This window comes from Musa acuminata, chromosome BXJ2-11 (assembly GCF_036884655.1).
Source record: "Musa acuminata AAA Group cultivar baxijiao chromosome BXJ2-11, Cavendish_Baxijiao_AAA, whole genome shotgun sequence".
Lineage (NCBI taxonomy): Eukaryota > Viridiplantae > Streptophyta > Magnoliopsida > Zingiberales > Musaceae > Musa > Musa acuminata.
Genome location: NC_088348.1, coordinates 27044809 through 27064281, shown reverse-complemented (window position 1 = coordinate 27064281; position 19473 = coordinate 27044809). Strand labels below are relative to the sequence as shown.

General features: G+C 37.6%; 2 protein-coding genes across 2 annotated transcripts; both read left to right on the top strand.

Moving 5' to 3' along the window:
* Nucleotides 1-471: 471 nt before the first annotated feature.
* Nucleotides 472-4308, top strand: LOC135627274 (arsenate reductase 2.2-like). The gene is made up of 3 exons (XM_065133297.1): nt 472-633; nt 725-863; nt 3848-4308. The coding sequence occupies exons 1-3, from the start codon at nt 551-553 to the stop codon at nt 4016-4018; spliced, it is 393 nt and encodes a 130-aa protein (XP_064989369.1). The 5' UTR covers nt 472-550; the 3' UTR covers nt 4019-4308.
* A 1259-nt stretch (nt 4309-5567) lies between these two features.
* On the top strand, nt 5568-16247 carry LOC135626537 (general transcription and DNA repair factor IIH helicase subunit XPD-like). The gene is made up of 12 exons (XM_065131928.1): nt 5568-6545; nt 7233-7315; nt 7407-7810; nt 7896-8089; nt 8431-8611; nt 8680-8804; nt 10980-11069; nt 11548-11626; nt 11708-11784; nt 14395-14503; nt 15128-15301; nt 15996-16247. Exons 1-11 carry the CDS (start codon nt 5722-5724, stop codon nt 15239-15241), a joined length of 2280 nt encoding a protein of 759 aa, XP_064988000.1. The 5' UTR covers nt 5568-5721; the 3' UTR covers nt 15242-15301; nt 15996-16247.
* Nucleotides 16248-19473: the final 3226 nt, after the last annotated feature.

Below are 19473 nucleotides of genomic sequence, written 5' to 3'. Positions count from 1 at the left end.
AATCAATCATCATCGGACATATAATCGTTATTGTGAAAGAAAGAGCTCCAAGTCACCCTCCATCTACCTATAACTCAATATAATATATATATATATATATATATATAGTATTTAAAATAAAAAATAAGAAACCATTTTTAGTATGATATGATAATTATTTCTAAAATAAAATTATTTAATTAATTTTCTAATTTTTGTTCCATCCTGCATCATTCTTTTCTATTTCATATTTTTAAGAAGTATCAACAAAAAAAAAATCCCAATCATTATTTAGAAATTATTCACCACGACCCTCCAATTTTTTGTGATCACAACATTATGTGAAGGAATTCTTTATTTACAAAACCAAAGTTTATTATATTGGACGAAGATATTCTATAAAACAAAAAATAAGAATACTTTAAGCTGTTCTTTTTTCAAGGGGTATTTCCAATCTGCACGAATCTCAAAGCGTGACGGACCTCCAGTTCTTGATGAATCCCAAGCTACCCAAGAAAGCCCCCAGCACAAGAGAGAGAGAGAGAGAGAGAGAGAGAGCGAGGGAGAGAGGATGGCGAGGAGCCTCACATACATCACGGCCTCTCAGCTCATCGCCATCGCTCGCAATCCCCGCGTGGCCATCGTCGACGTCAGGTAGGTGGCGCTAAACAAACACGGTGGATGATATCGTGATCCGTCTTGGCGGATCGTGGAATGGTTGACTCCTCCATGGGTGTCGGCGCAGGGACGAGGAGAGGAGCTACGACGCCCACATCGCGGGGTCGCTTCACTACGCCAGCGACACCTTCGGGGAGCGAATGCCTGACCTGCTGCAGGCTGTCAAGGGCAAGGACACCCTTGTCTTCCACTGCGCCCTCAGCAAGGTTGTCTTTTCCGCCCTTCACCTTTGCCCTCTTTCTCGCTTGTTTGGTCGCTGGAAGCCTGTGCGTCCGTTTGATTTCTTCGATTTGATTTGGTCCAGCGATTTGATGGCCGGCACAGAGGCTCCTCGAATTGGGCCGTCTTGATCTTGCTATGAGCTGTGATTAAGATCGAACAGCTGAAAAGCTAATTTGGTTGATGAGGAATCAAAAGGGATGAGTGATTGGGGATTTTGATTTCTGTTTGGGAGTTGTTTCTGGCCAGCTTACTGATTCAGATTTCTGGGCCTTTTTTCTATATTAGCTTTTAGCGTTGGAAGTGCTACATCTTGCTTAGGCAAAATGATGCTCTGGTATGTTGCTTTAGGGTTCTATAGAGTAGGTTCATTGGTTGAAAGGTATTGCGGCGTCTGTTTGGTGCTGGAAGAAGAGAAACATGGCCTAAAGATTAAATTGTTAAACTATTTTATTACTGTCATTCAATCTAAAAGCTGAAACTATTAGATGAGATAGAAATATATTCATTTATATTCTTAACACTCTCCCTCACGTTTAGTGCAGGTGGACTAGCCCAAGTCCAACACATAGAACTTGTATGGGTCATGAATTACCCAATATATCTTCTTATGGTATTAAAACAGGCCGTTTATTTTACCTAGTGTTTGATTCACGCATAAATGAGTAGTTGTGTAATGTTTGTTCCTCTTTTTCTTGCACCCAATTGCGTCAAACCTAACCCAACTTGCATGTGAGAGGGGATCTCAGGGTTTAAGTTTATGTTAGGCTTTTTTCTAGCAATTTAAGCTTTTGGGTCTAGTGGTCATCCTATCAAAAAAATTTATGATAGATCATTTTTTTATTTGTTCTCATTTTAATGATTAGTGGATAAGCCTTGGTGCCCATGGTAAGGGTGCTTTTCTGTGACCTAAAGTGATAAAGGTTTGCATCATGGAAACAACCTCTTTTTTTTTTAGTCCTCTGAGCATACTGGGTGGTGTCTCGTGCATTAGGCTGCACCTTCATATCCTTTTAGTGATTACGAACTCAACCTAGTACACATTCTAAAAAAATTGTGTAGTTGGACTTCAAATCTGTTTTCAAGCCTAAGGACATCCATGTGCAAACAAGAAGGAAATTGATGGGCAGAAAAACTTAGTGGTCCTTGCCTAACCTATTTACACACTTTTGTTACAGAATGAATTTAAATATTGGAGCGTACTCTAGTAAAAACTACTGTAAGCATTAACAAAATAAAAAAATCCTTAATACGGATGCCTGTAGTTTTCATGATGCCACTAGGTTTCACAGGGTTTGTTAATATCATCTCTGGTTCAATGGTTTGCAGGTCTTTTTATTTGCATTCATTGCAGTTGAATTTTCTTTTGGCTTTATATTCACAAGTTAAACAATTTGTATAATTCTTAACTGGTGTTATGCCTACTCTGATTTGTTTCAAATAGTTAAGAATGATGCTTCTATGGCAACATGTCATGCATCGGGTTATCAGCATTCTGCTGAAGTTATTGCAGACTTTCCATATATTTGATCATAAATGGATTGCATACTTAGGTGTAGTTGCTTTGTAACTGATTACTGTTCCCTTTCCATTATTATTCAAAAAACTTTACGCTAAATCTATAGCACTTGTGTAGTGTTATTTCTATGTTAGATCATAGATGGCACTTACTCTGGCTATTAGGTATTATGAAATGACAAACTAGTCCCTTATAATGAGATCACATCAAGTGGTATGAAGCACTTTTTCTTCATGATGTCTTAGTCATGCTTATCTTATCGACGGAGAAGCCCTTCACGTTCATATGAATAATCGCAATTGAACTTATGACATAAAAATGGGAAAATCTGTGCTGCTAAGCTTGCTTTTGAAGTTTCTTTATGAAAGAGATTGCTCAACTCTGGTGTGCCCTACTACTGCATTAGTGATAGACAAAACTTCTTCATTTATATAATTAAGAACTTTGCTTACATATCCTTCACCTATTGTTGTCAACTCGACCAAACCGTCATTTAGTCCAATTATCAAGAACTATATACATGTGGAGATTTTCTTGGAATTGTTGGTTGCCTAAATGTCTTTGTCTGCTGCTCCAGTCTATGGTCGTCACCTATGGTTGTTAATTTGTCCAAACCATCATAGTCTAATTATCAACATGTTGAGTTTCTCTTGGAATTGCTGGTCGGCCTAAATGTCTTTCTTCTGTATAGTCTATTATGCTCATTCTCTCTAGTTGAAAGAATTGACACTTGCATTTAGTCTAACCATTAAGATATTTTGCTCAACACCTTTTTAGCACACGGACAAATAACTAGCATTATAATTGTTTAACGAGATGAAGAGATTGATGGATACTTGAAATAGCAATGGTTGTCAGTACTCAGGAGCCTTGTGTGATAGTACCTTCAAGTTAAAAAAAAATTAATTAGACGGTTGTTTGATAAAAAATGCTCAAGGGTATGAGTGTTGGATCATTAAGAAACGAAATATATAAAAATTTTGCGTTATTGAGATAAGAATATTGAGGTGGATGTGCGGAATTACTAAGAAAGATAAGAAAAGAAATATTTTCATTCGTGAACAATTAAGTATTACTTCGATAAAATGAAATATTTTGCTTCGATGTTTGTTTAAAAGCATAATGTAACTGCTTATATACCTCAATACGATAAAGGTTTAAGTAGCAGACCATTAATAGTTGAGATTTTACGATTTTGTCGTTGTTTTTGTTCTTCTTAGCTACTGTTGCAACTTATCTTGATTTTTAACATTCTCATTGTTGTTCTTAGAATCTGAATTATTTCATATACCCGATTACCATTCACAAACAATGTTTTCTTTGAGCATTTAAATCCTTTACTTGGATAAGCTGCACTTATTTGTGTTAAATGTGGAAATTCTACATTGGTTCTTCTGATTGTGTCAATCGAAGTTGCTAGATCTCATGTGCTTTAGTATTATGATTTTGCAGGTGCGTGGGCCATCCTGTGCGCACATGTTTCTGGACTATTTAACGGAGGTGAAGGAAGATGCAGGAATCAACAAGGTTATGGTTCTGGAACGCGGCTTCAATGGATGGCATGCTTCTGGCCGACCTGTCTGTCGCTGCACCAATGCTCCTTGCACCAGTGACAGCACCTAAACAGTAGGTGCAGAATCACTATAGTATATAATAAACATAAAAAATCTCCATCAAGACCATGCAAACTATCATCAAAGACCGGATTGCAGATTGAGCTGCTGAAATAATTCTTGTTCTCTATATATATTTGGGAAACAGATGATTGTATTTTTTTCGCTTTGTGGCAATGAGGCTCGTTTGATCGGTGCATGATGTTGTGCCAAAATATTTTGTTCAAGCCTCCATTATTACTTGAAAGTTTTGTTATAGATGCACTAATCTAATACTAGTCTCATATCAGTGATCTCCAATGATGGTTTGACTGCTCTTTATTTCCTGAGAAGCTGTTCATATGGTGATATTCTACTTAATGGATTGAACTTTTTTTGGCTTTCCAAAATTTCAATAAAACTAGCTTACATTGATTATTGTCTTTATATCCAACAACAAAAGTGATATTCCAACAATTTGTAGTTACATTAAATCTCTAAAGCTCACTATAAATATAGCTGTATCAAGGAAAGATTGTTCCTTACTGGATTTGAACTAATGCAACTATTATAATCCATAAGATACGAGTATAACAACATCAATTCGCCAGTCATCAGCCATTTAACTCCCAACACATCAGACCTTAACAATCTTAAGCTTGAGATGCTTAGTAAGACAATGTTACACTTTATTCATATTAAGAAAGATCATTAAACTTTAATATTATGCTTTTAAACAAACGTCGAAGCAAAGTATCAACTGAATATAATTATCTAAAATAAATTAAATATGCCTTTTTTTAAAATAAAAATAACCTTTAACGTAATTTTATCATCCATTAATCAATTACAAAATATCTAATTCGTATATATTTTTATGATACTATGCTGTACATGTATATATAAAATGATTAAGATTGTGATATTTGTACTTATTTTTGATAGATTTTCGTTAAAAAAAAAGAATATAAATTACTTCAAAAGCATATTACAAATTATCTATTTCTAGGAATGAAATTATTATTAGGCTGCTCTGTTAGATCAATATTTCAAACCCAACAACGATCATAATTAGGGGAGAAAGTTGTGATATTGTATGGATGAAAAAATTTAGATATAAGATATGATATAGTTATTAACTAAAAGATTTAGTTAATAGTTCACTGTATCAACTATTATTAGATATAAGATATGATAATTTATTTTCCTTAAGATTAACAAAAGTGTTTAATATGCAGACCATAATTCAATTATTATTTAAAATGCTAATTAAAAAAATAATTTCCAATCACAAGAGGCAAAAAATTAATGTCTAATATTTAATTAGTGTAAAAGGAGAAACATTAAAAATGAATTGATAAGAGTGATTGATTATGTTGGATGGTGAAAATTAGATTCCATTCCATATTTCAAAACATCAAGAAATAAACATAGAAAAAAGAAAATAAATGTCGAAAGAGTATTCTCCATTATATCTAACTTGATGAGTACAAAGAGCTTTAGATTCATAGAGAAAATGAGCTAATTCTTAAGAAACCAAAATATTAATGTGAATGTTTCGGGTTAGATGGGGTCGAACCGTTTCTATCACGGCTCAAAATAAACTGGGCCGGCCACTTCTCTCTCAACCCTAATTAAGCCGCTCGCGGCATCACCGAGAAGCAATTAGCACGGTCGTGGTGGGAGAGGGGAAGCGGAGAGGAGGGGGAAGCAAAAGCAACAGCAGCAGCAGCCATGAAATTCCAGATCGAGGATGTGACGGTGTACTTCCCCTACGAGCACATCTACCCGGAGCAGTACGAGTACATGGTGGAGCTGAAGCGAGCTCTCGACGCCCGTGGTCACTGCCTCCTCGAGATGCCCACCGGCACCGGCAAGACCGTCGCCCTCCTCTCCCTCATCGCCAGCTATTCCCTCTCCCGCCCCGGCGACCGCCCGCTGAAGCTCCTCTACTGCACCCGCACCGTCCACGAGATGGAGAAGACCCTTGCCGAGCTTCGCCTCCTCCTCTCCCACGTTCCCCCGGACCTCCGCCGCTCCCTCCTCGCCCTAGGCCTCTCCTCCCGCAAGAACCTATGCATCAACCCCACCATCGTCTCCGCTGCCTCCCGAGACTCCGTCGACTCCGCCTGCCGCCGCCTCACCGCCAGCTGGGTCCGCGCCGCAGCCGCAGAGGACCCCGCCGTCCCCACCTGCTCCTTCTTCGAGGGCTTCGACCGCGCCGCCTCTTCATCCAATGCCTCCGTCATGCTCCCCCCCGGTGTGTACACGCTCCAGGATCTCCGCGCCTTCGGCAGGGACAATGGCTGGTGCCCCTACTACCTCGCCCGGCAGACCATACGGTATGCCAATATCGTGGTCTACAGCTACCAGTATTTGCTCGACCCTAAGGTCGCCAGCATCATCTCCAAAGAGATGCAGAGGGAATGCGTAGTCGTGTTCGATGAGGCCCATAACATTGACAACGTGTGTATCGAGGCCCTCAGCGTTAGCATTCGGCGGCAGACACTGGAAGGCGCCACCAGGAATCTCAACCGCATGGTCCAGGAGATCGATAGGTACTCCAAAGTTTTTCTTTCTCGTTTTAATGATTTCCCGCCTCACCAACTATCTACAAGACAGAGTGTATGCTGTGGATGGATTTCATTGAGCACGTAATATGATTATTTGGAAGATGAAAAAGGAGTTTGTTAAGTGACGAAATGATGTAAACATGGATTCCACCATAGTAATAAAAAAAGAAAACACGATCTGAAGAAATTGATTTCTGTTCATTTCATAAAAAAAATTCCCTTTCTCCTCTATTATTACATCAACCTCTATCCAATGTTCCTTTCGTTTTTTGTATATATATTTGCCAACCATATCACATTTTATATCACAATATAATAACTTGTCAGAAATTCTAGAGATTTTATTAAATGCTCTGTTAGTGTTTCTTTGGATTGATGATTCATCAATGAGCTTCGGAAAACATTCATTTCCATTTTGTTCACCTCATTTCTTGGTTTTCGTGGATTCCATTCTTAAAATTTTAGCAATAATGGGTAGGATGCTGATTGTTGCTTCTTGCTTTGCAGCCCCGTTTTTTAGATATAAAAAAATTGATTTCTACCTCTTCTGGTCTGAAATTAGGAAAGGAAAAAAAAAGGTTTCGTTCATATTATGTTTGACTGAATTCATCCCTGCATTGTTTAGACATCAAATTATTACTTGATGAAATGAAAGCTCAATTTGGTAGGAAGGTTCAAGGCGACAGATGCTACCAGACTGCGTACAGAATACAACCGTCTTGTAGAAGGTTTGGCACAAAGAGGAAGTTTACCCAGTATGTATGGTCTTATTGTTCCAAATTCCATCTGATCTATTCTTAGAACTATTGTTAACTGATGGTAATAATATCCCCTCTTTTCCTGAAGTAACTGATGCCTGGCTTGCGAATCCTGCCTTGCCTGATGATATTTTGAAGGAGGCTGTGCCTGGAAATATCAGGAGAGCAGAACATTTCCTCTCTGTTTTAAGAAGACTAGTACAATACCTGAAAGGGCGTTTACAAACTGAAAATGTTGAGACAGAAGGGCCTGTAGCCTTTGTTGCTTCTGTCAATTCCCAGGCTGGAATTGATCAAAAAATGCTTAGATTCTGCTATGATCGCTTGCACTCTCTCATGCTTACGCTTGAAATAACTGACACGGATGAGTTCTTGCACATCCAGACAATTTGTGACTTTGCAACATTAATTGGAACATATACACGAGGCTTTTCAATAATCATCGAACCGTTTGATGAGCGAATGCCTCATATTCCTGATCCTGTGCTGCAGGTGACTAGTTCTTTGGTTTTTGTTTTATTGCATATAACATCTAATGAGTTTTGGCATATTCACCCATCATTATTTGTAATTGCAGCTCAGCTGTCATGATGCTTCACTTGCTATAAAGCCTGTCTTTGAACGCTTCCAGTCAGTTGTAATTACTTCTGGGACTCTAAGCCCAATTGATCTCTACCCTCGTCTTCTGAATTTCAACCCAGTCATAAGTCGAAGTTTTACAATGTCTTTGACAAGAGATTGCATATGTCCGATGGTTCTAACTCGTGGAAGGTATAATTCAATATCCTAATATTATGCTTTGCTATAGACTTGGTCTAATGTGATATTGTGTGAATCAATTGTACTCTATACTTATCTAAGTATGAAAGTTTGCCTAACTTTTGGCTCCATATGTATGTGTGTATATGTGTGTGTGTATTGATATTGTTCTTTGACAGTGCTAAAGGAATTCCCTCTAAAATCACTAATAGTACTTCATCTTCTGTTTTTGCATGTTTGGACATTTTTAATTTGTGACCTTATGACTGGTTGTTTTTGTTGTTGAACATTTTGGATTCTTGCTTTTCTTTGTACAACAAATCCTTACTGTAAGTTGATGCTCAATGTTCCAGTGATCAGCTACCTGTAAGCACAAAGTTTGACATGCGTAGTGATCCTGGTGTTGTGAGGAATTATGGACGGCTACTGCTGGAAATGGTTGCTGCTGTTCCAGATGGTATTGTCTGTTTCTTTGTCAGTTACTCCTATATGGATGGCATTGTCAACAGTTGGAACGAAATGGGAATATTGCAGGTGATCATTTGACTGTTACAAAACAAAGAACCTCACTAAATAAAATGACTGACAAGTTTCTTCTTCAGGATGTGATGCAACATAAACTAGTTTTCATTGAAACTCAAGATGTAGTAGAGACTACATTAGCTCTCGATAACTATCGAAGGGCTTGTGACTGTGGAAGAGGGGCTGTCTTTTTTTCTGTTGCTAGGTACTTCTAATCTCATGATCTTTTTTTCTTCCTCAGTGTTTCTGATATACGTCAGCTTTTACAACCGTCTAATCAACTAGTGAATCGTGGGTGTTCAATCAAGGTTCCGCTAATCCTGTCCTGCAATTTTACATGTGTATCTTGGTATCAACTGGTTCAAGTTGTGGTTTTGTTCTTCTTAAATAAAGGATTGTGCTCATACAAGATGATCATTGATGTATACATTATCTCTTACACATTGAAATAATTGTTTCACTTGCTACGAATCTATTGCATAAAATTTTTTCATTACTTCGTGCACCATATTCTACATGACCATTTGGTGGAACCATGGTGATGGTGAAGTCTGAAATTGTTCATATATATGCATCCTATAAGCATGTTATGATATATAAAATCCATAAGCATTTTCTAGGATAACTGCAGCAAACAAGCCTTGCAACGAGTGAGAGTTTGGAACATAATGTATATAGTTTATCTCCAATGTAAAAGGAACTGCAAGGTAAATGTTGCTTTTACTTCTTTTATTTCTGGGAAACACATGAAATAAGCATATTAAGATCATGATAAACATACCAAAGTAATCAGGAAAATGTATCAGAAAGGTGTTATTTTCTATCTTTGAAATTTGACCATTAATAGACCCATATTGTAGTTTTACCAGCAAACTGAGTATGTGGAATTTTGTAATGTTATGATCCAATATTCTGATGTATGTTCAAATTTGTAGGCTAACTAGATGTTTTTGAGAGAGAATATTTTATGCAATACGTATATGCTTGGGCTGAGAGTTGATCCTTTAATCTTTGTACTGTTGTGTGTTTTGGATGGTATGAGGTCCATGTGATGTTGGTTGCAGGTTTAAACTTTTACATGGTAATTTTGGCTTTTTTCATAGCACATTTCTGTATAGATGTATGAAAGATATCATAAGATAGCTTGCTTAGATAACTTGCTAATTTTAAGCTCTTGAAATGGCTTGAGCTTTGGAAATTTATGGGTTTTGCAGTTTAGTCTTCAAATGAATGTTGATTTCAGTTCATAAACTACAGCATAGTCTCCAGTGAAGCTTTTGTAAGGTGAGAACAATCGTGTCTACAAGGAAACAGTATGAAGGTTGATACTACTTGGATGCATAGTGTTAGGGACTTGAGAGATCCAAAGAAATATGCTTGCCTGTACGTAGGCTTTAATAAGGACCTGTTAGTCGATAGCCACCAATTGCAGAGACTCTAATGCTGAGAGAGATTCTAGACAGTTGGTATATGAGATAGGACATGTTGCCTACAATTACATGTCAAGATAACTTGCCTTTTCTCGGTTCTTGATGTGTCTTCAGTTTTGAGCTTGTTCAAAGTTTTAGCAGTTTGGCTTGTACTTGAATGTTGATTCTGGGTCATAAACTAGAGCTCAACTTTCAGTGAATCTTTTATTAGGTGAGAGCAATTATGGTGATGGGGCAACAATGTGAATAAGCTTTCTTGACACTTCTTAGATGCATAGTGTTGGATATTTAATAAAGATTGAAGGAAAGATATTTGTTGGATATTTAGAATAAGAAGTTAGCTGATAGCCGCATCTGCGAAAACTTTAATGCTGAGAGGAACTCTAGGAGGTTGCTGAGTGAACAAATAGCTTCTAGTTCATTACAAATTCAATTAAGATCATAAAGCACACTAGCTGAAGAGAAGGGTTAATAAGACTTTGATATTCTAAAATGATGATTGATTGTAGTTGGGATTTTTCAGCTATTGGTGTTCTTGTGGAACAAATAATAAAGATAGATTAGCCAGGGGTTGTTTGTAGTTAACACTTAAGATAGGGATATCTACAAAAGCCAAAACCTTAGTTTAGAACTTTTTGCTCCAATTATTTGGCTATCTTTTAAGCCCAATCTACCTGGTTACGAGTAGAAACTGAATGAATTAGATTGGAGCCAAATGAAGCCGTAGTAATTGTGGTAGTCTTTTTAACTCCTTTGTGGCTAAAACCTAGTCACTTTACTGGATCTTTGGGATCAATATTGCTGGTATTTCGTAATTATCTGATTAAGATCTTTGCATGATATGTTTTTCTTTTTTTAATGTGTTGTGCAAGCTTGTTGATATATGTGTATGGAAGCTCAACATCAAGAGTTGGCTTCATCTGCTTCTGAGGACAAATGCTATATTGCAGGGGCAAGGTGGCGGAAGGTATAGACTTTGATCGTCATTATGGCAGACTTGTTATCATGTTTGGGGTTCCTTTCCAGTACACACTTAGCAGGTAATCTTTAGTTTTAATTTCATACTACTGCTTGATATTAACCTTTGCCAACAATCCTAATCACTTCACTATTTGATCAGATTGGCCTATTTAAGTGGGTGGTCTGGGTTCTTTTGTTCCGTGTATGAAATTGAGACAGATTGGTGGATAGGGAGAGAACTAATACTTTAGTGTATTCATGTCACCAAGACCATGCCTCTTAGATAGCCAGATGGGATTTTGCATTTCTAAATTTGTTGAATGAACATTTATGTCAACAAAGGAACAAAAAATATTAATGGTGTTTTATCTCTGTGGCACATGTAGCAAGCCAAGGGTTGAAGGAAACAGTCTCTTATTTCTTATTCAATACATGGGCTTTGTGTAGTATCAATTTTTTAACTTGCCATATAATCATGTCTGATTAGTATATTCTTGATTTCTGTTAGTTTGGTGTTGTCTAGGGATTTATACAGCTCCATTTTTTTTTCTATTACAGGATTTTGCTAGCTAGGTTAGAGTATTTGCGGGAGACCTTTCAGATAAAAGAGGGTGATTTTCTCACTTTCGACGCATTGGTATGTCCATCTTGATCCTTTGTCCAGGCCTATTCCGAGAAAAACCATAGTATAATTAGGTTGTATTGTGTCTTGGAACAGAGGCAAGCTGCACAATGTGTTGGCCGTGTAATTCGTTCTAAAGCAGATTATGGGATGATGATATTTGCTGACAAAAGGTATTATATCTCATTGGTTTTTTCGATTAATTTCTTTATTTTTTTATAGTTTTAGATTGTGTGAAAATACTAAAAGGAATAAAGTAGAAAAGTAGACTACAGAATAGAAGGAGAAGAGGATTGAAATGAAAGAAGAGGTACTTGAAACTAACCAGATAAGGAGATATATACCTAGAGTTACTCTTGTTTTCTTAATTGGACTTTTAGTAGATTCATAATTCTGGAACAAAAATACCTCAGAACAAGCATCTTTATCATAGCAGACTCATGATTCATTCAAACAAATGTAAACTTTTTTGGGCATTGTGACTCAGTGATTTAAAAAGGCACTCGGGCACTTGCTTAAGCTCTTAAGCAAGGCGAGACGAGGCCCAAGCGCCTCGTTTAAGGGCCAGGCGGCACGCTTCAATGAGGTGCTGTTGGGCGCTCACCCTAGCCCAGGTGCTGGGTGCTTCGGGCGAGCGCTCGGTTGATATAAGGCGAGCGCTCGGTTGATATAAGGCGACCGAACTGCTTAAATTTGCGTTAGTTGGTTCGATTGAACCAACTAATGCACATAGTTATATCAGCGCGTGACCCCGACTCCCAACCCTATGCACGCTTCTCTTTTTGTTTCCACCGCTGACGATTTCTCCCTCTACGTTCACCGCCGACGATTTCTCCCTCTGCCTCCACCGCCGATAGTTTCTCTCGCTGCCTCTGAGTCTTCCTCTATTGTCGATCGAGTCTCCTCAACTTTCGTTGTTGTCCGTTGTCTGTCACTGCTATCCGCTACTGCTATCGCTGTCCACTGCTTGTTGCTATCCACGACACGACGCTGTTGCTGTCTATTGCCTACAAAACTTCTCACCGCCGACTTCTTCGGTCTCTACACTTTCCTATTACTGTTAATAGTGAATATACTATTAACAGTAGATTATTAATTACTGTTCAAAATAATCTTTATTTATTAGAATAATAATATACTATTTAGATTTTAACATTGCTAATCTTTGTTTTTTAATTTAATATCATATTTTATTTAAATAATTTTATTTATTAATTATATTATATATTTTTATATTTTAGAGCACCTCGTTTTACTCGGACGAGTGCCTAGCGCCTCAGGCGTTTTGGGACATTGGCGCCTAACGCATTTTAAATCACTGTTGTGACTTTATGTGCTTAAGATTGGGGAATCAAAGAAGCATATCATGATATAGTCTTGACTTCGAGATATCAGAGATTTCAAAATGAGGAACAAAAATCCAGTGAGAGTGAGCCAAACAAGTTGAGACAGCTAGATATCTCTTGGCATGTTTTCCGCTTGGCGAAAAACACAGGTTGTCAAGAGTTTAATAAACATATGTATATACTATGCTATAAATACGGAAATCACCTTTATTCCTCCATAAGTAAGAAAATCAGTCGGAGAGTTGATGATTGTTGCCAACTGGTAACTTTATGTGGCCAAATTATGTTTTTTTTGTCCCACCGCACTGCACCAGTTGCTCTGACTGTAGCTGTGAGAAAAAAAAAAATCAGCCGGAACTGTAAAAGAGTATTCTTCTTTTGTAGATTCAGTTGGTTAGGAGAAAATTTTATTTTGTAGAAAACAGACACCAATGGTTGGTAGACTTTCCTAAAGAGACAGGGCTTGACACCTCTCTTCTAAAGATCGCAAGTTTCTCATACTAGGACTCCTAGTATCTCCATGAGAAGCGCTTAATTATGCATACACATCGAAGTTCAATAGTTTGCTTGGTTAACTAGATACCTGAGAAAGGTTTTTTCCAGTTATTGGTTACACAGCACTGGCTCCTTGTGCGACCATTGGGACTATTAAACACTTGGAACTGTGATGTTGCCTATCCTGGAGAATAATTTCAGAAAATCTAGTTTTGACACTGTTTTTCATATCGATCTGAATTTGCTTCCAAATTCAAAAAATTAAATATGTTCTCTCTATGAAAAGACAACATCTATTGTGAAGGTTGGCTTGCTTAATTCCTTGGTTTTTTAAAAGTTTGGAAAAAATAAAAAAAAGGCTTTTCTAAGTTATCTTATTAGACAGAGTGATGACGTATGACTGATTTTTCTTGTAGGAAACTAGACTTCATTTCTTCCTTCCTTTTTCTATATTTCTTGTTAACTGACTTCTACTTTCCTTTTCTATTATTATATGGCCATTGCTATTCCTCCTTCCTGAAGTATACCTGCTATTATGTTCAGAGGCCCTTTCCACTTATCACATGCACTCATGTATATACATGCATAGACTGCAGGATAACTCCTTGTGATGTCTACTCAATGAATATTCTATTGGTAAACCAGTTTTATCAGTTTTCTATACTCGTATGTGCATTTGATTTATGCATGATTTATATAGTGATTTTCATTATAAAAAAAAATGTTACATTTGTCTGGTCACATCATCTCAAGTGAAAATAACAAGACTCAGGATGTCTTTCTTACTGGGGCGACCTATGGGAGTTCTTCAAGAACATAGCATATGCCTATAATCATTCATATTTTAGTTTGATGACAATTAATGGCTCTGATTCATATATCTGAAATGTTTTCTAGATTTCTTACTAGCAGATTAACATATCTTAATCTTTCTTTGTGCAGATATAGTCGTCATGACAAACGCTCTAAGTTACCTGGATGGATACTGTCACATCTACGTGATGCACACCTCAACCTAAGCACAGACATGGCTTTGCATATAGCACGAGAGGTATGTTACTGATTTGATATGTTCTCCAGTATTTGCTTTTGAAGGTATTTTCTTTTTCCCAGGGATATGGGTGGAGAATTGTCTCCTGCGATTTGATAGTTGTACTTGAGAAAATTTTTATTCATTGCGTGAGTGGAAAACTGTCACCTTTATTGTTGTACTTGTGAACCCTTATAGATAATGTCTTCTGCAGTTCTATGTATGTTCCTGCATTTTCCCATAATGTATCAAGTGTTTTAGCATCGATCTTAGGTTCTGATTTTCTTAAACAAATCCTTGAATTTTATATGCCAGCTTAGAAATTTCTACAATTAAGAAGACATTATTGATAGCATGATAAGCTTAAATCAATACGATTAGCCATGGTATTGGCAGTATTCACTAATTATCCTCCACGTTGGAGGTCCTTAATATCAGTTCTATTTGATCTAAAATCAAATTCACCGTCATTAATGTTCAGTCCTAAGTAATAACTCTTCAGTTGTGGTTAGTTTTTTGTAGCTGATTCACTAGAAAGATTATATATGTTTATTCTTGCATGAGGAAACATAGTTCAAAACTACATTTATTCAGCCTTTTAACTAGAATCTCATAGTGTTCAATTTGGTCTTTGCGTTGTTGTAGTTCCTTCGGAGGATGGCCCAGCCCTATGATAAGGCAGGCAGTGGTGGCAAGAAGACTCTCCTTACACAAGAAGATATAGAGAGAATGTCAGGTGATGCCATGGAGTTGTTCTGAGAGTGTAAGGTCATGCCATCATCCATGGACACTTGGGTTCAGCTCTTTAAAAGGCCAGCGGTAGACTTCGTATCCCCCACTTTATTCTTGTTCTATATACATACAAGTTTATCTATTGCTTTTAATTGTGATATGATCAAACTTCAAAGTTGAACTAATAATTTATTTCTCTAATTTACTTTGTGTCTGATCTCAGTCTCCTTTGTGCACTAAATTCATATGCCAAGCTCACTAGACGGCACATATTGAGAAGAAAGAGTCTAATGATCTGCTAGGTTGTGCTTTTTCCCCCTTGAAAATAAGTAAGGTTTGTTAAGATTTGATGAAAAATAGCTACTGAGATGCCGGATTTCGACTTGGGCTTGTGTTGATCAACCCCCTCTAATTAGAAGCCACTCAACAGCTTGATTAGCTTTTAAAATCTCTCTGAGAATAATCAACAACTTTCACAATATTCTCGACGGTCGAAGAAATCTGATTTAATACGCACAATAAATATTAATCAGATTTGTAGATTACATATTAATTACTCAAAACCTCTAACGTACCATATGTGCATCACAGCCGAAACATTTGTGACACTAGAAAATTAGTATTTATTCATATACACCATTTAGTTAGGTTTTGCGTATTATCAACTAAACCATGGTTAAGTTGGCAACTGTGCATGTCAAATATACTTGAAACTTGATTTAATTATCATTTCCGTCTTTCATATCGTTGTGACTTCAAATTTATCATCTCAACTTTGCAGAATTTTGTGTGAATTCCTGTGCATACTCTGCAAATCTAGCAGTGCTTGGAGATCCTTTTGCCGGAAGAGGAGCTGCTGCTGCTGCCAAGCTCGAGGCAAGAGGAGCAACTGAGGCCACGTCCATTTTGGGTGAACAAAGAACACATACCTTGTCATGATCTTCATGTTTATCGGCCATATGGACATGAATTCTGAGAATTGAACTCACATTCATATCGTCACAGAAATTTGGTATACTAATTGGTTTTGGTAGATTTGTGAGACTTTTTAGCTGATATGAAGCATACATTTGCAATCATCATAAAAGAAAACAGAAATGAAAGCCCATGCTATATATTTTAGAAGAAAATATTTTAGAAGAAAGAAAGGGATGAACATGGAGTGCGCGAATCCTGAGGAGCTACGTGAGATGCGTGAGCCTGTTGCTATAGCAGACGAAACATTGTATGATTGGCATCTCCGATACGAGTATTTGGCGCATATCGCGAATCTTGACGCAACATGAAATCGTCCATGAAAGCAATCCTACTATTATTCTTATTGTTGTAGATCATAGTTCCAACTAATTTTTATGTGCACGAATTTTGACGCACACGTGCGGTCGTCCATCAAAGTAGAACTCTCATCCAACACGACTGCTACTATCACTGCTGCTAGTATTTATGTGCGCGAATATTGACGCACACGTGAAGTCGTCCATCAAAGTCATATATTATTATTATTATTATTATTATTATAGTAGATCATAGTTCAACAAAATATGCACGAATTTTGACGCGCACGTGCGGTTGTCCATCAAACTAAACTCGCTGTCCGTGGGACAATGGAGTCGCCATCACGAATCACGTCTCGTTGTGCAGGAGAGCACGCATAGCTCTCGGGGATCACCTTCATCGATGATGGCTTGCAGGTCACTTCACGAGCTCAGTCGCAGAACCAGAAGATAAAAAGAGGACGACTCGTGGGATGCTGCAGCCCCATAGAGATGGATCAGCGGAGATAACATTTCCAGGTCACAGTTTTGTTGTCTTCCGCAGCACTCGCAGCCATTCTTTCCTGCTTCAGTTCTTTACCTGCAACTGTAAGAAACTAATACACACACACACACACACACACACACACTATTTCTGGGACCAAAACAAGGTCCATGGAAAGAGCGTGAAAGATGTGAAGTGTCTGCAAAGTTCAAACAAAACCCAGTCTTTTTCCTACACGAAAGAAAGAAAGGCCCACATCAAAATGATCTCATAGATTTCAACACGAGTATGAGGAGGATAGATATGGTCCTCCTGATCAATAATTGAGCAGACCTCATCCCCATATAAGATGCTAAGGAGAATATTCTATCTTCTGGTTGAATCGATCATAGAAGATCAATCGAACCACCATAATCGATGTCTGTTTCCTTGAAATATTTACTCCGTTTCATTATTATCTTAAAATATTTTATGTAGATCAACATCAAATCGAGTATCCGAAACTCCCTCGATCACACCTAAAGATTGTTTAGTTCGAACCAAATCAAAAGGATCATTTCGGATTACACTATCCTAGTTTTAATCTCATGTATTCATGGAGGAGAATGGGCTTCAACGACTTATTTCCCACGTACTAAACGTGGAGACAAAGCTGTGTTGGAGAAGATAAGGTTAGGTAGTGTCATCAGACCACAGTACCTACTACAGCGCAAAAGTTGTTCAGTAGCTTACTTAGTGGCCATCCTTATCCGGTCGCTGCAGATTTCAGCTGAGATGTGAAATGGCACCATACGAGTAACTATCATCTTAGTAGAATGGTTGTAGTTGTTTTCTCCAGCAGATGCGAATCAGATGGCCAAAACAGTTCATCGGTTTATCTCTGCAGGAGATTCCTCCATCGTTTCTGTGAGGAGGAAGTAACATTTGAATGTGTGTGTACACCGCACAGGACTATACATCAAACAAGCTTTGCTGTTCATTGATTCTGCTGCAGGAGATACTTTTAGTTTCTGTGAGCAGGAGGAGGATTCCCTGTGGCACTAAGCCTACAAAGAAGGCACCTTCAGACGAAACATAAATACGATGGGAATCAAAATCATGTTCAGCTATTTAAAGACCAGACTCACATTTCACGTCAAAGTGATGGACGTAATAATATTCATGACTCAGAAACACCACAGGATGACTGCTTCTTGGTCATCGTTATCATGCTTTCGTCTCTTCCGAGAGCTCTTTGTTTATTAGTGTGCTGTACGAGTTCTTTTATTAGCATGGCATGGGGTGGCAGTAAAAAACTGGAGCAGCCAATGTTTAGTGATCACATCATATCTTATTTGGCCTCGAAAGACTTGAATTAAAGTACAAAGATTATTTGGACTTGATGCCATTCCATCCACATTGCCCACTAAGCGACTACAAAAGCTTAGTCAATTATTGATCTTGTGGTGGGTTTATCCACTGAGGTCAATCTTTCTTGTCATTGTCCTACTGACCAATAATTGATATCATTCTTGTGTCTTTAGTTTAACTAACTTTGTATGATCTCCATCGGCGATGCTAGCAGAAGCTACATAAATCCAAGTCAACTGTTCATGGTTTTTGGATTTATTGAAATGTAATTAGATGGTTAATAAAGACCGAGTCATTTTTATTCCCCACTAAATCATGTGTATATATATATATATATTTTATGATATTGAGCATGTCTTCATTTCTCGAGTCCATGTTTATTGTTGTTGTTGTTTATCATGTGTAAAACGAAGAAGAGCATCGGATACGAATGAGGTTAATTATAAATTATCCTATGTAATAGACATGATATTTAAACTTAAAAAATTTATATTAAAATTTTTATAGTTATAAAAATAAAATATCTAGATCTATTTACCATTAAATTTACTAACATTAATATAAAAATATTAGATTTTTTTTTTTTAATATTCTAGTTGGTAGTGACCGATAGCATCGATGACGATGGACGACGATGCCATTAGAGATCGTAAGTGATTGTTGTGAATGAGGAAAGCAACGAAGAGAGATGAAAGCCTCTTTGCATCTGTATTTACACCAATACAAAATGCGGAGCGATCATTTCATCGCTTTACATCTGCGTCGACATCAACACAGTTGTCAAGCGACAAAAGGATCGTCAATACAAATGTCAAGCAACCGTTTCGTTGCTCGGCATCTGTGTCGACGTCAATATAGATGCAAAGCGACGTCGCTCTATATTTGTATCGATGTGATGCTGAGCAACATCGCTCGATAACTATGTTGATGCCAACACAAACGTAAAGCAACCCTCATCTCTCGTCATCACTCTTCTTATTCACAATAATCATCTACGGTCTTTTTGCTGCATGTAACACCGCATGCAAGCGCATTACAGATATCACCCAGTAAAAAAATACCCAAGGTTTTTGACCACCAAATCTGTGATTCCTCGTTGACTACGTACTCGAGAAGCGGTGATGACCATCTTTTATTTTTCTGCCAAGCCT

Coding starts and splice junctions, on each gene's coding strand:
- LOC135627274 (XM_065133297.1), top strand. CDS start 551: ATGGCGAGGAGCCTCACATACATCACGGCCTCTCAGCTCATCGCCATC. Junction 634..724: donor GTGGCCATCGTCGACGTCAG/GTAGGTGGCGCT, acceptor GTGTCGGCGCAG/GGACGAGGAGAGGAGCTACG. Junction 864..3,847: donor TCCACTGCGCCCTCAGCAAG/GTTGTCTTTTCC, acceptor ATGATTTTGCAG/GTGCGTGGGCCATCCTGTGC.
- LOC135626537 (XM_065131928.1), top strand. CDS start 5,722: ATGAAATTCCAGATCGAGGATGTGACGGTGTACTTCCCCTACGAGCAC. Junction 6,546..7,232: donor ATGGTCCAGGAGATCGATAG/GTACTCCAAAGT, acceptor TTTGGTAGGAAG/GTTCAAGGCGACAGATGCTA. Junction 14,504..15,127: donor CTTTGCATATAGCACGAGAG/GTATGTTACTGA, acceptor GCGTTGTTGTAG/TTCCTTCGGAGGATGGCCCA.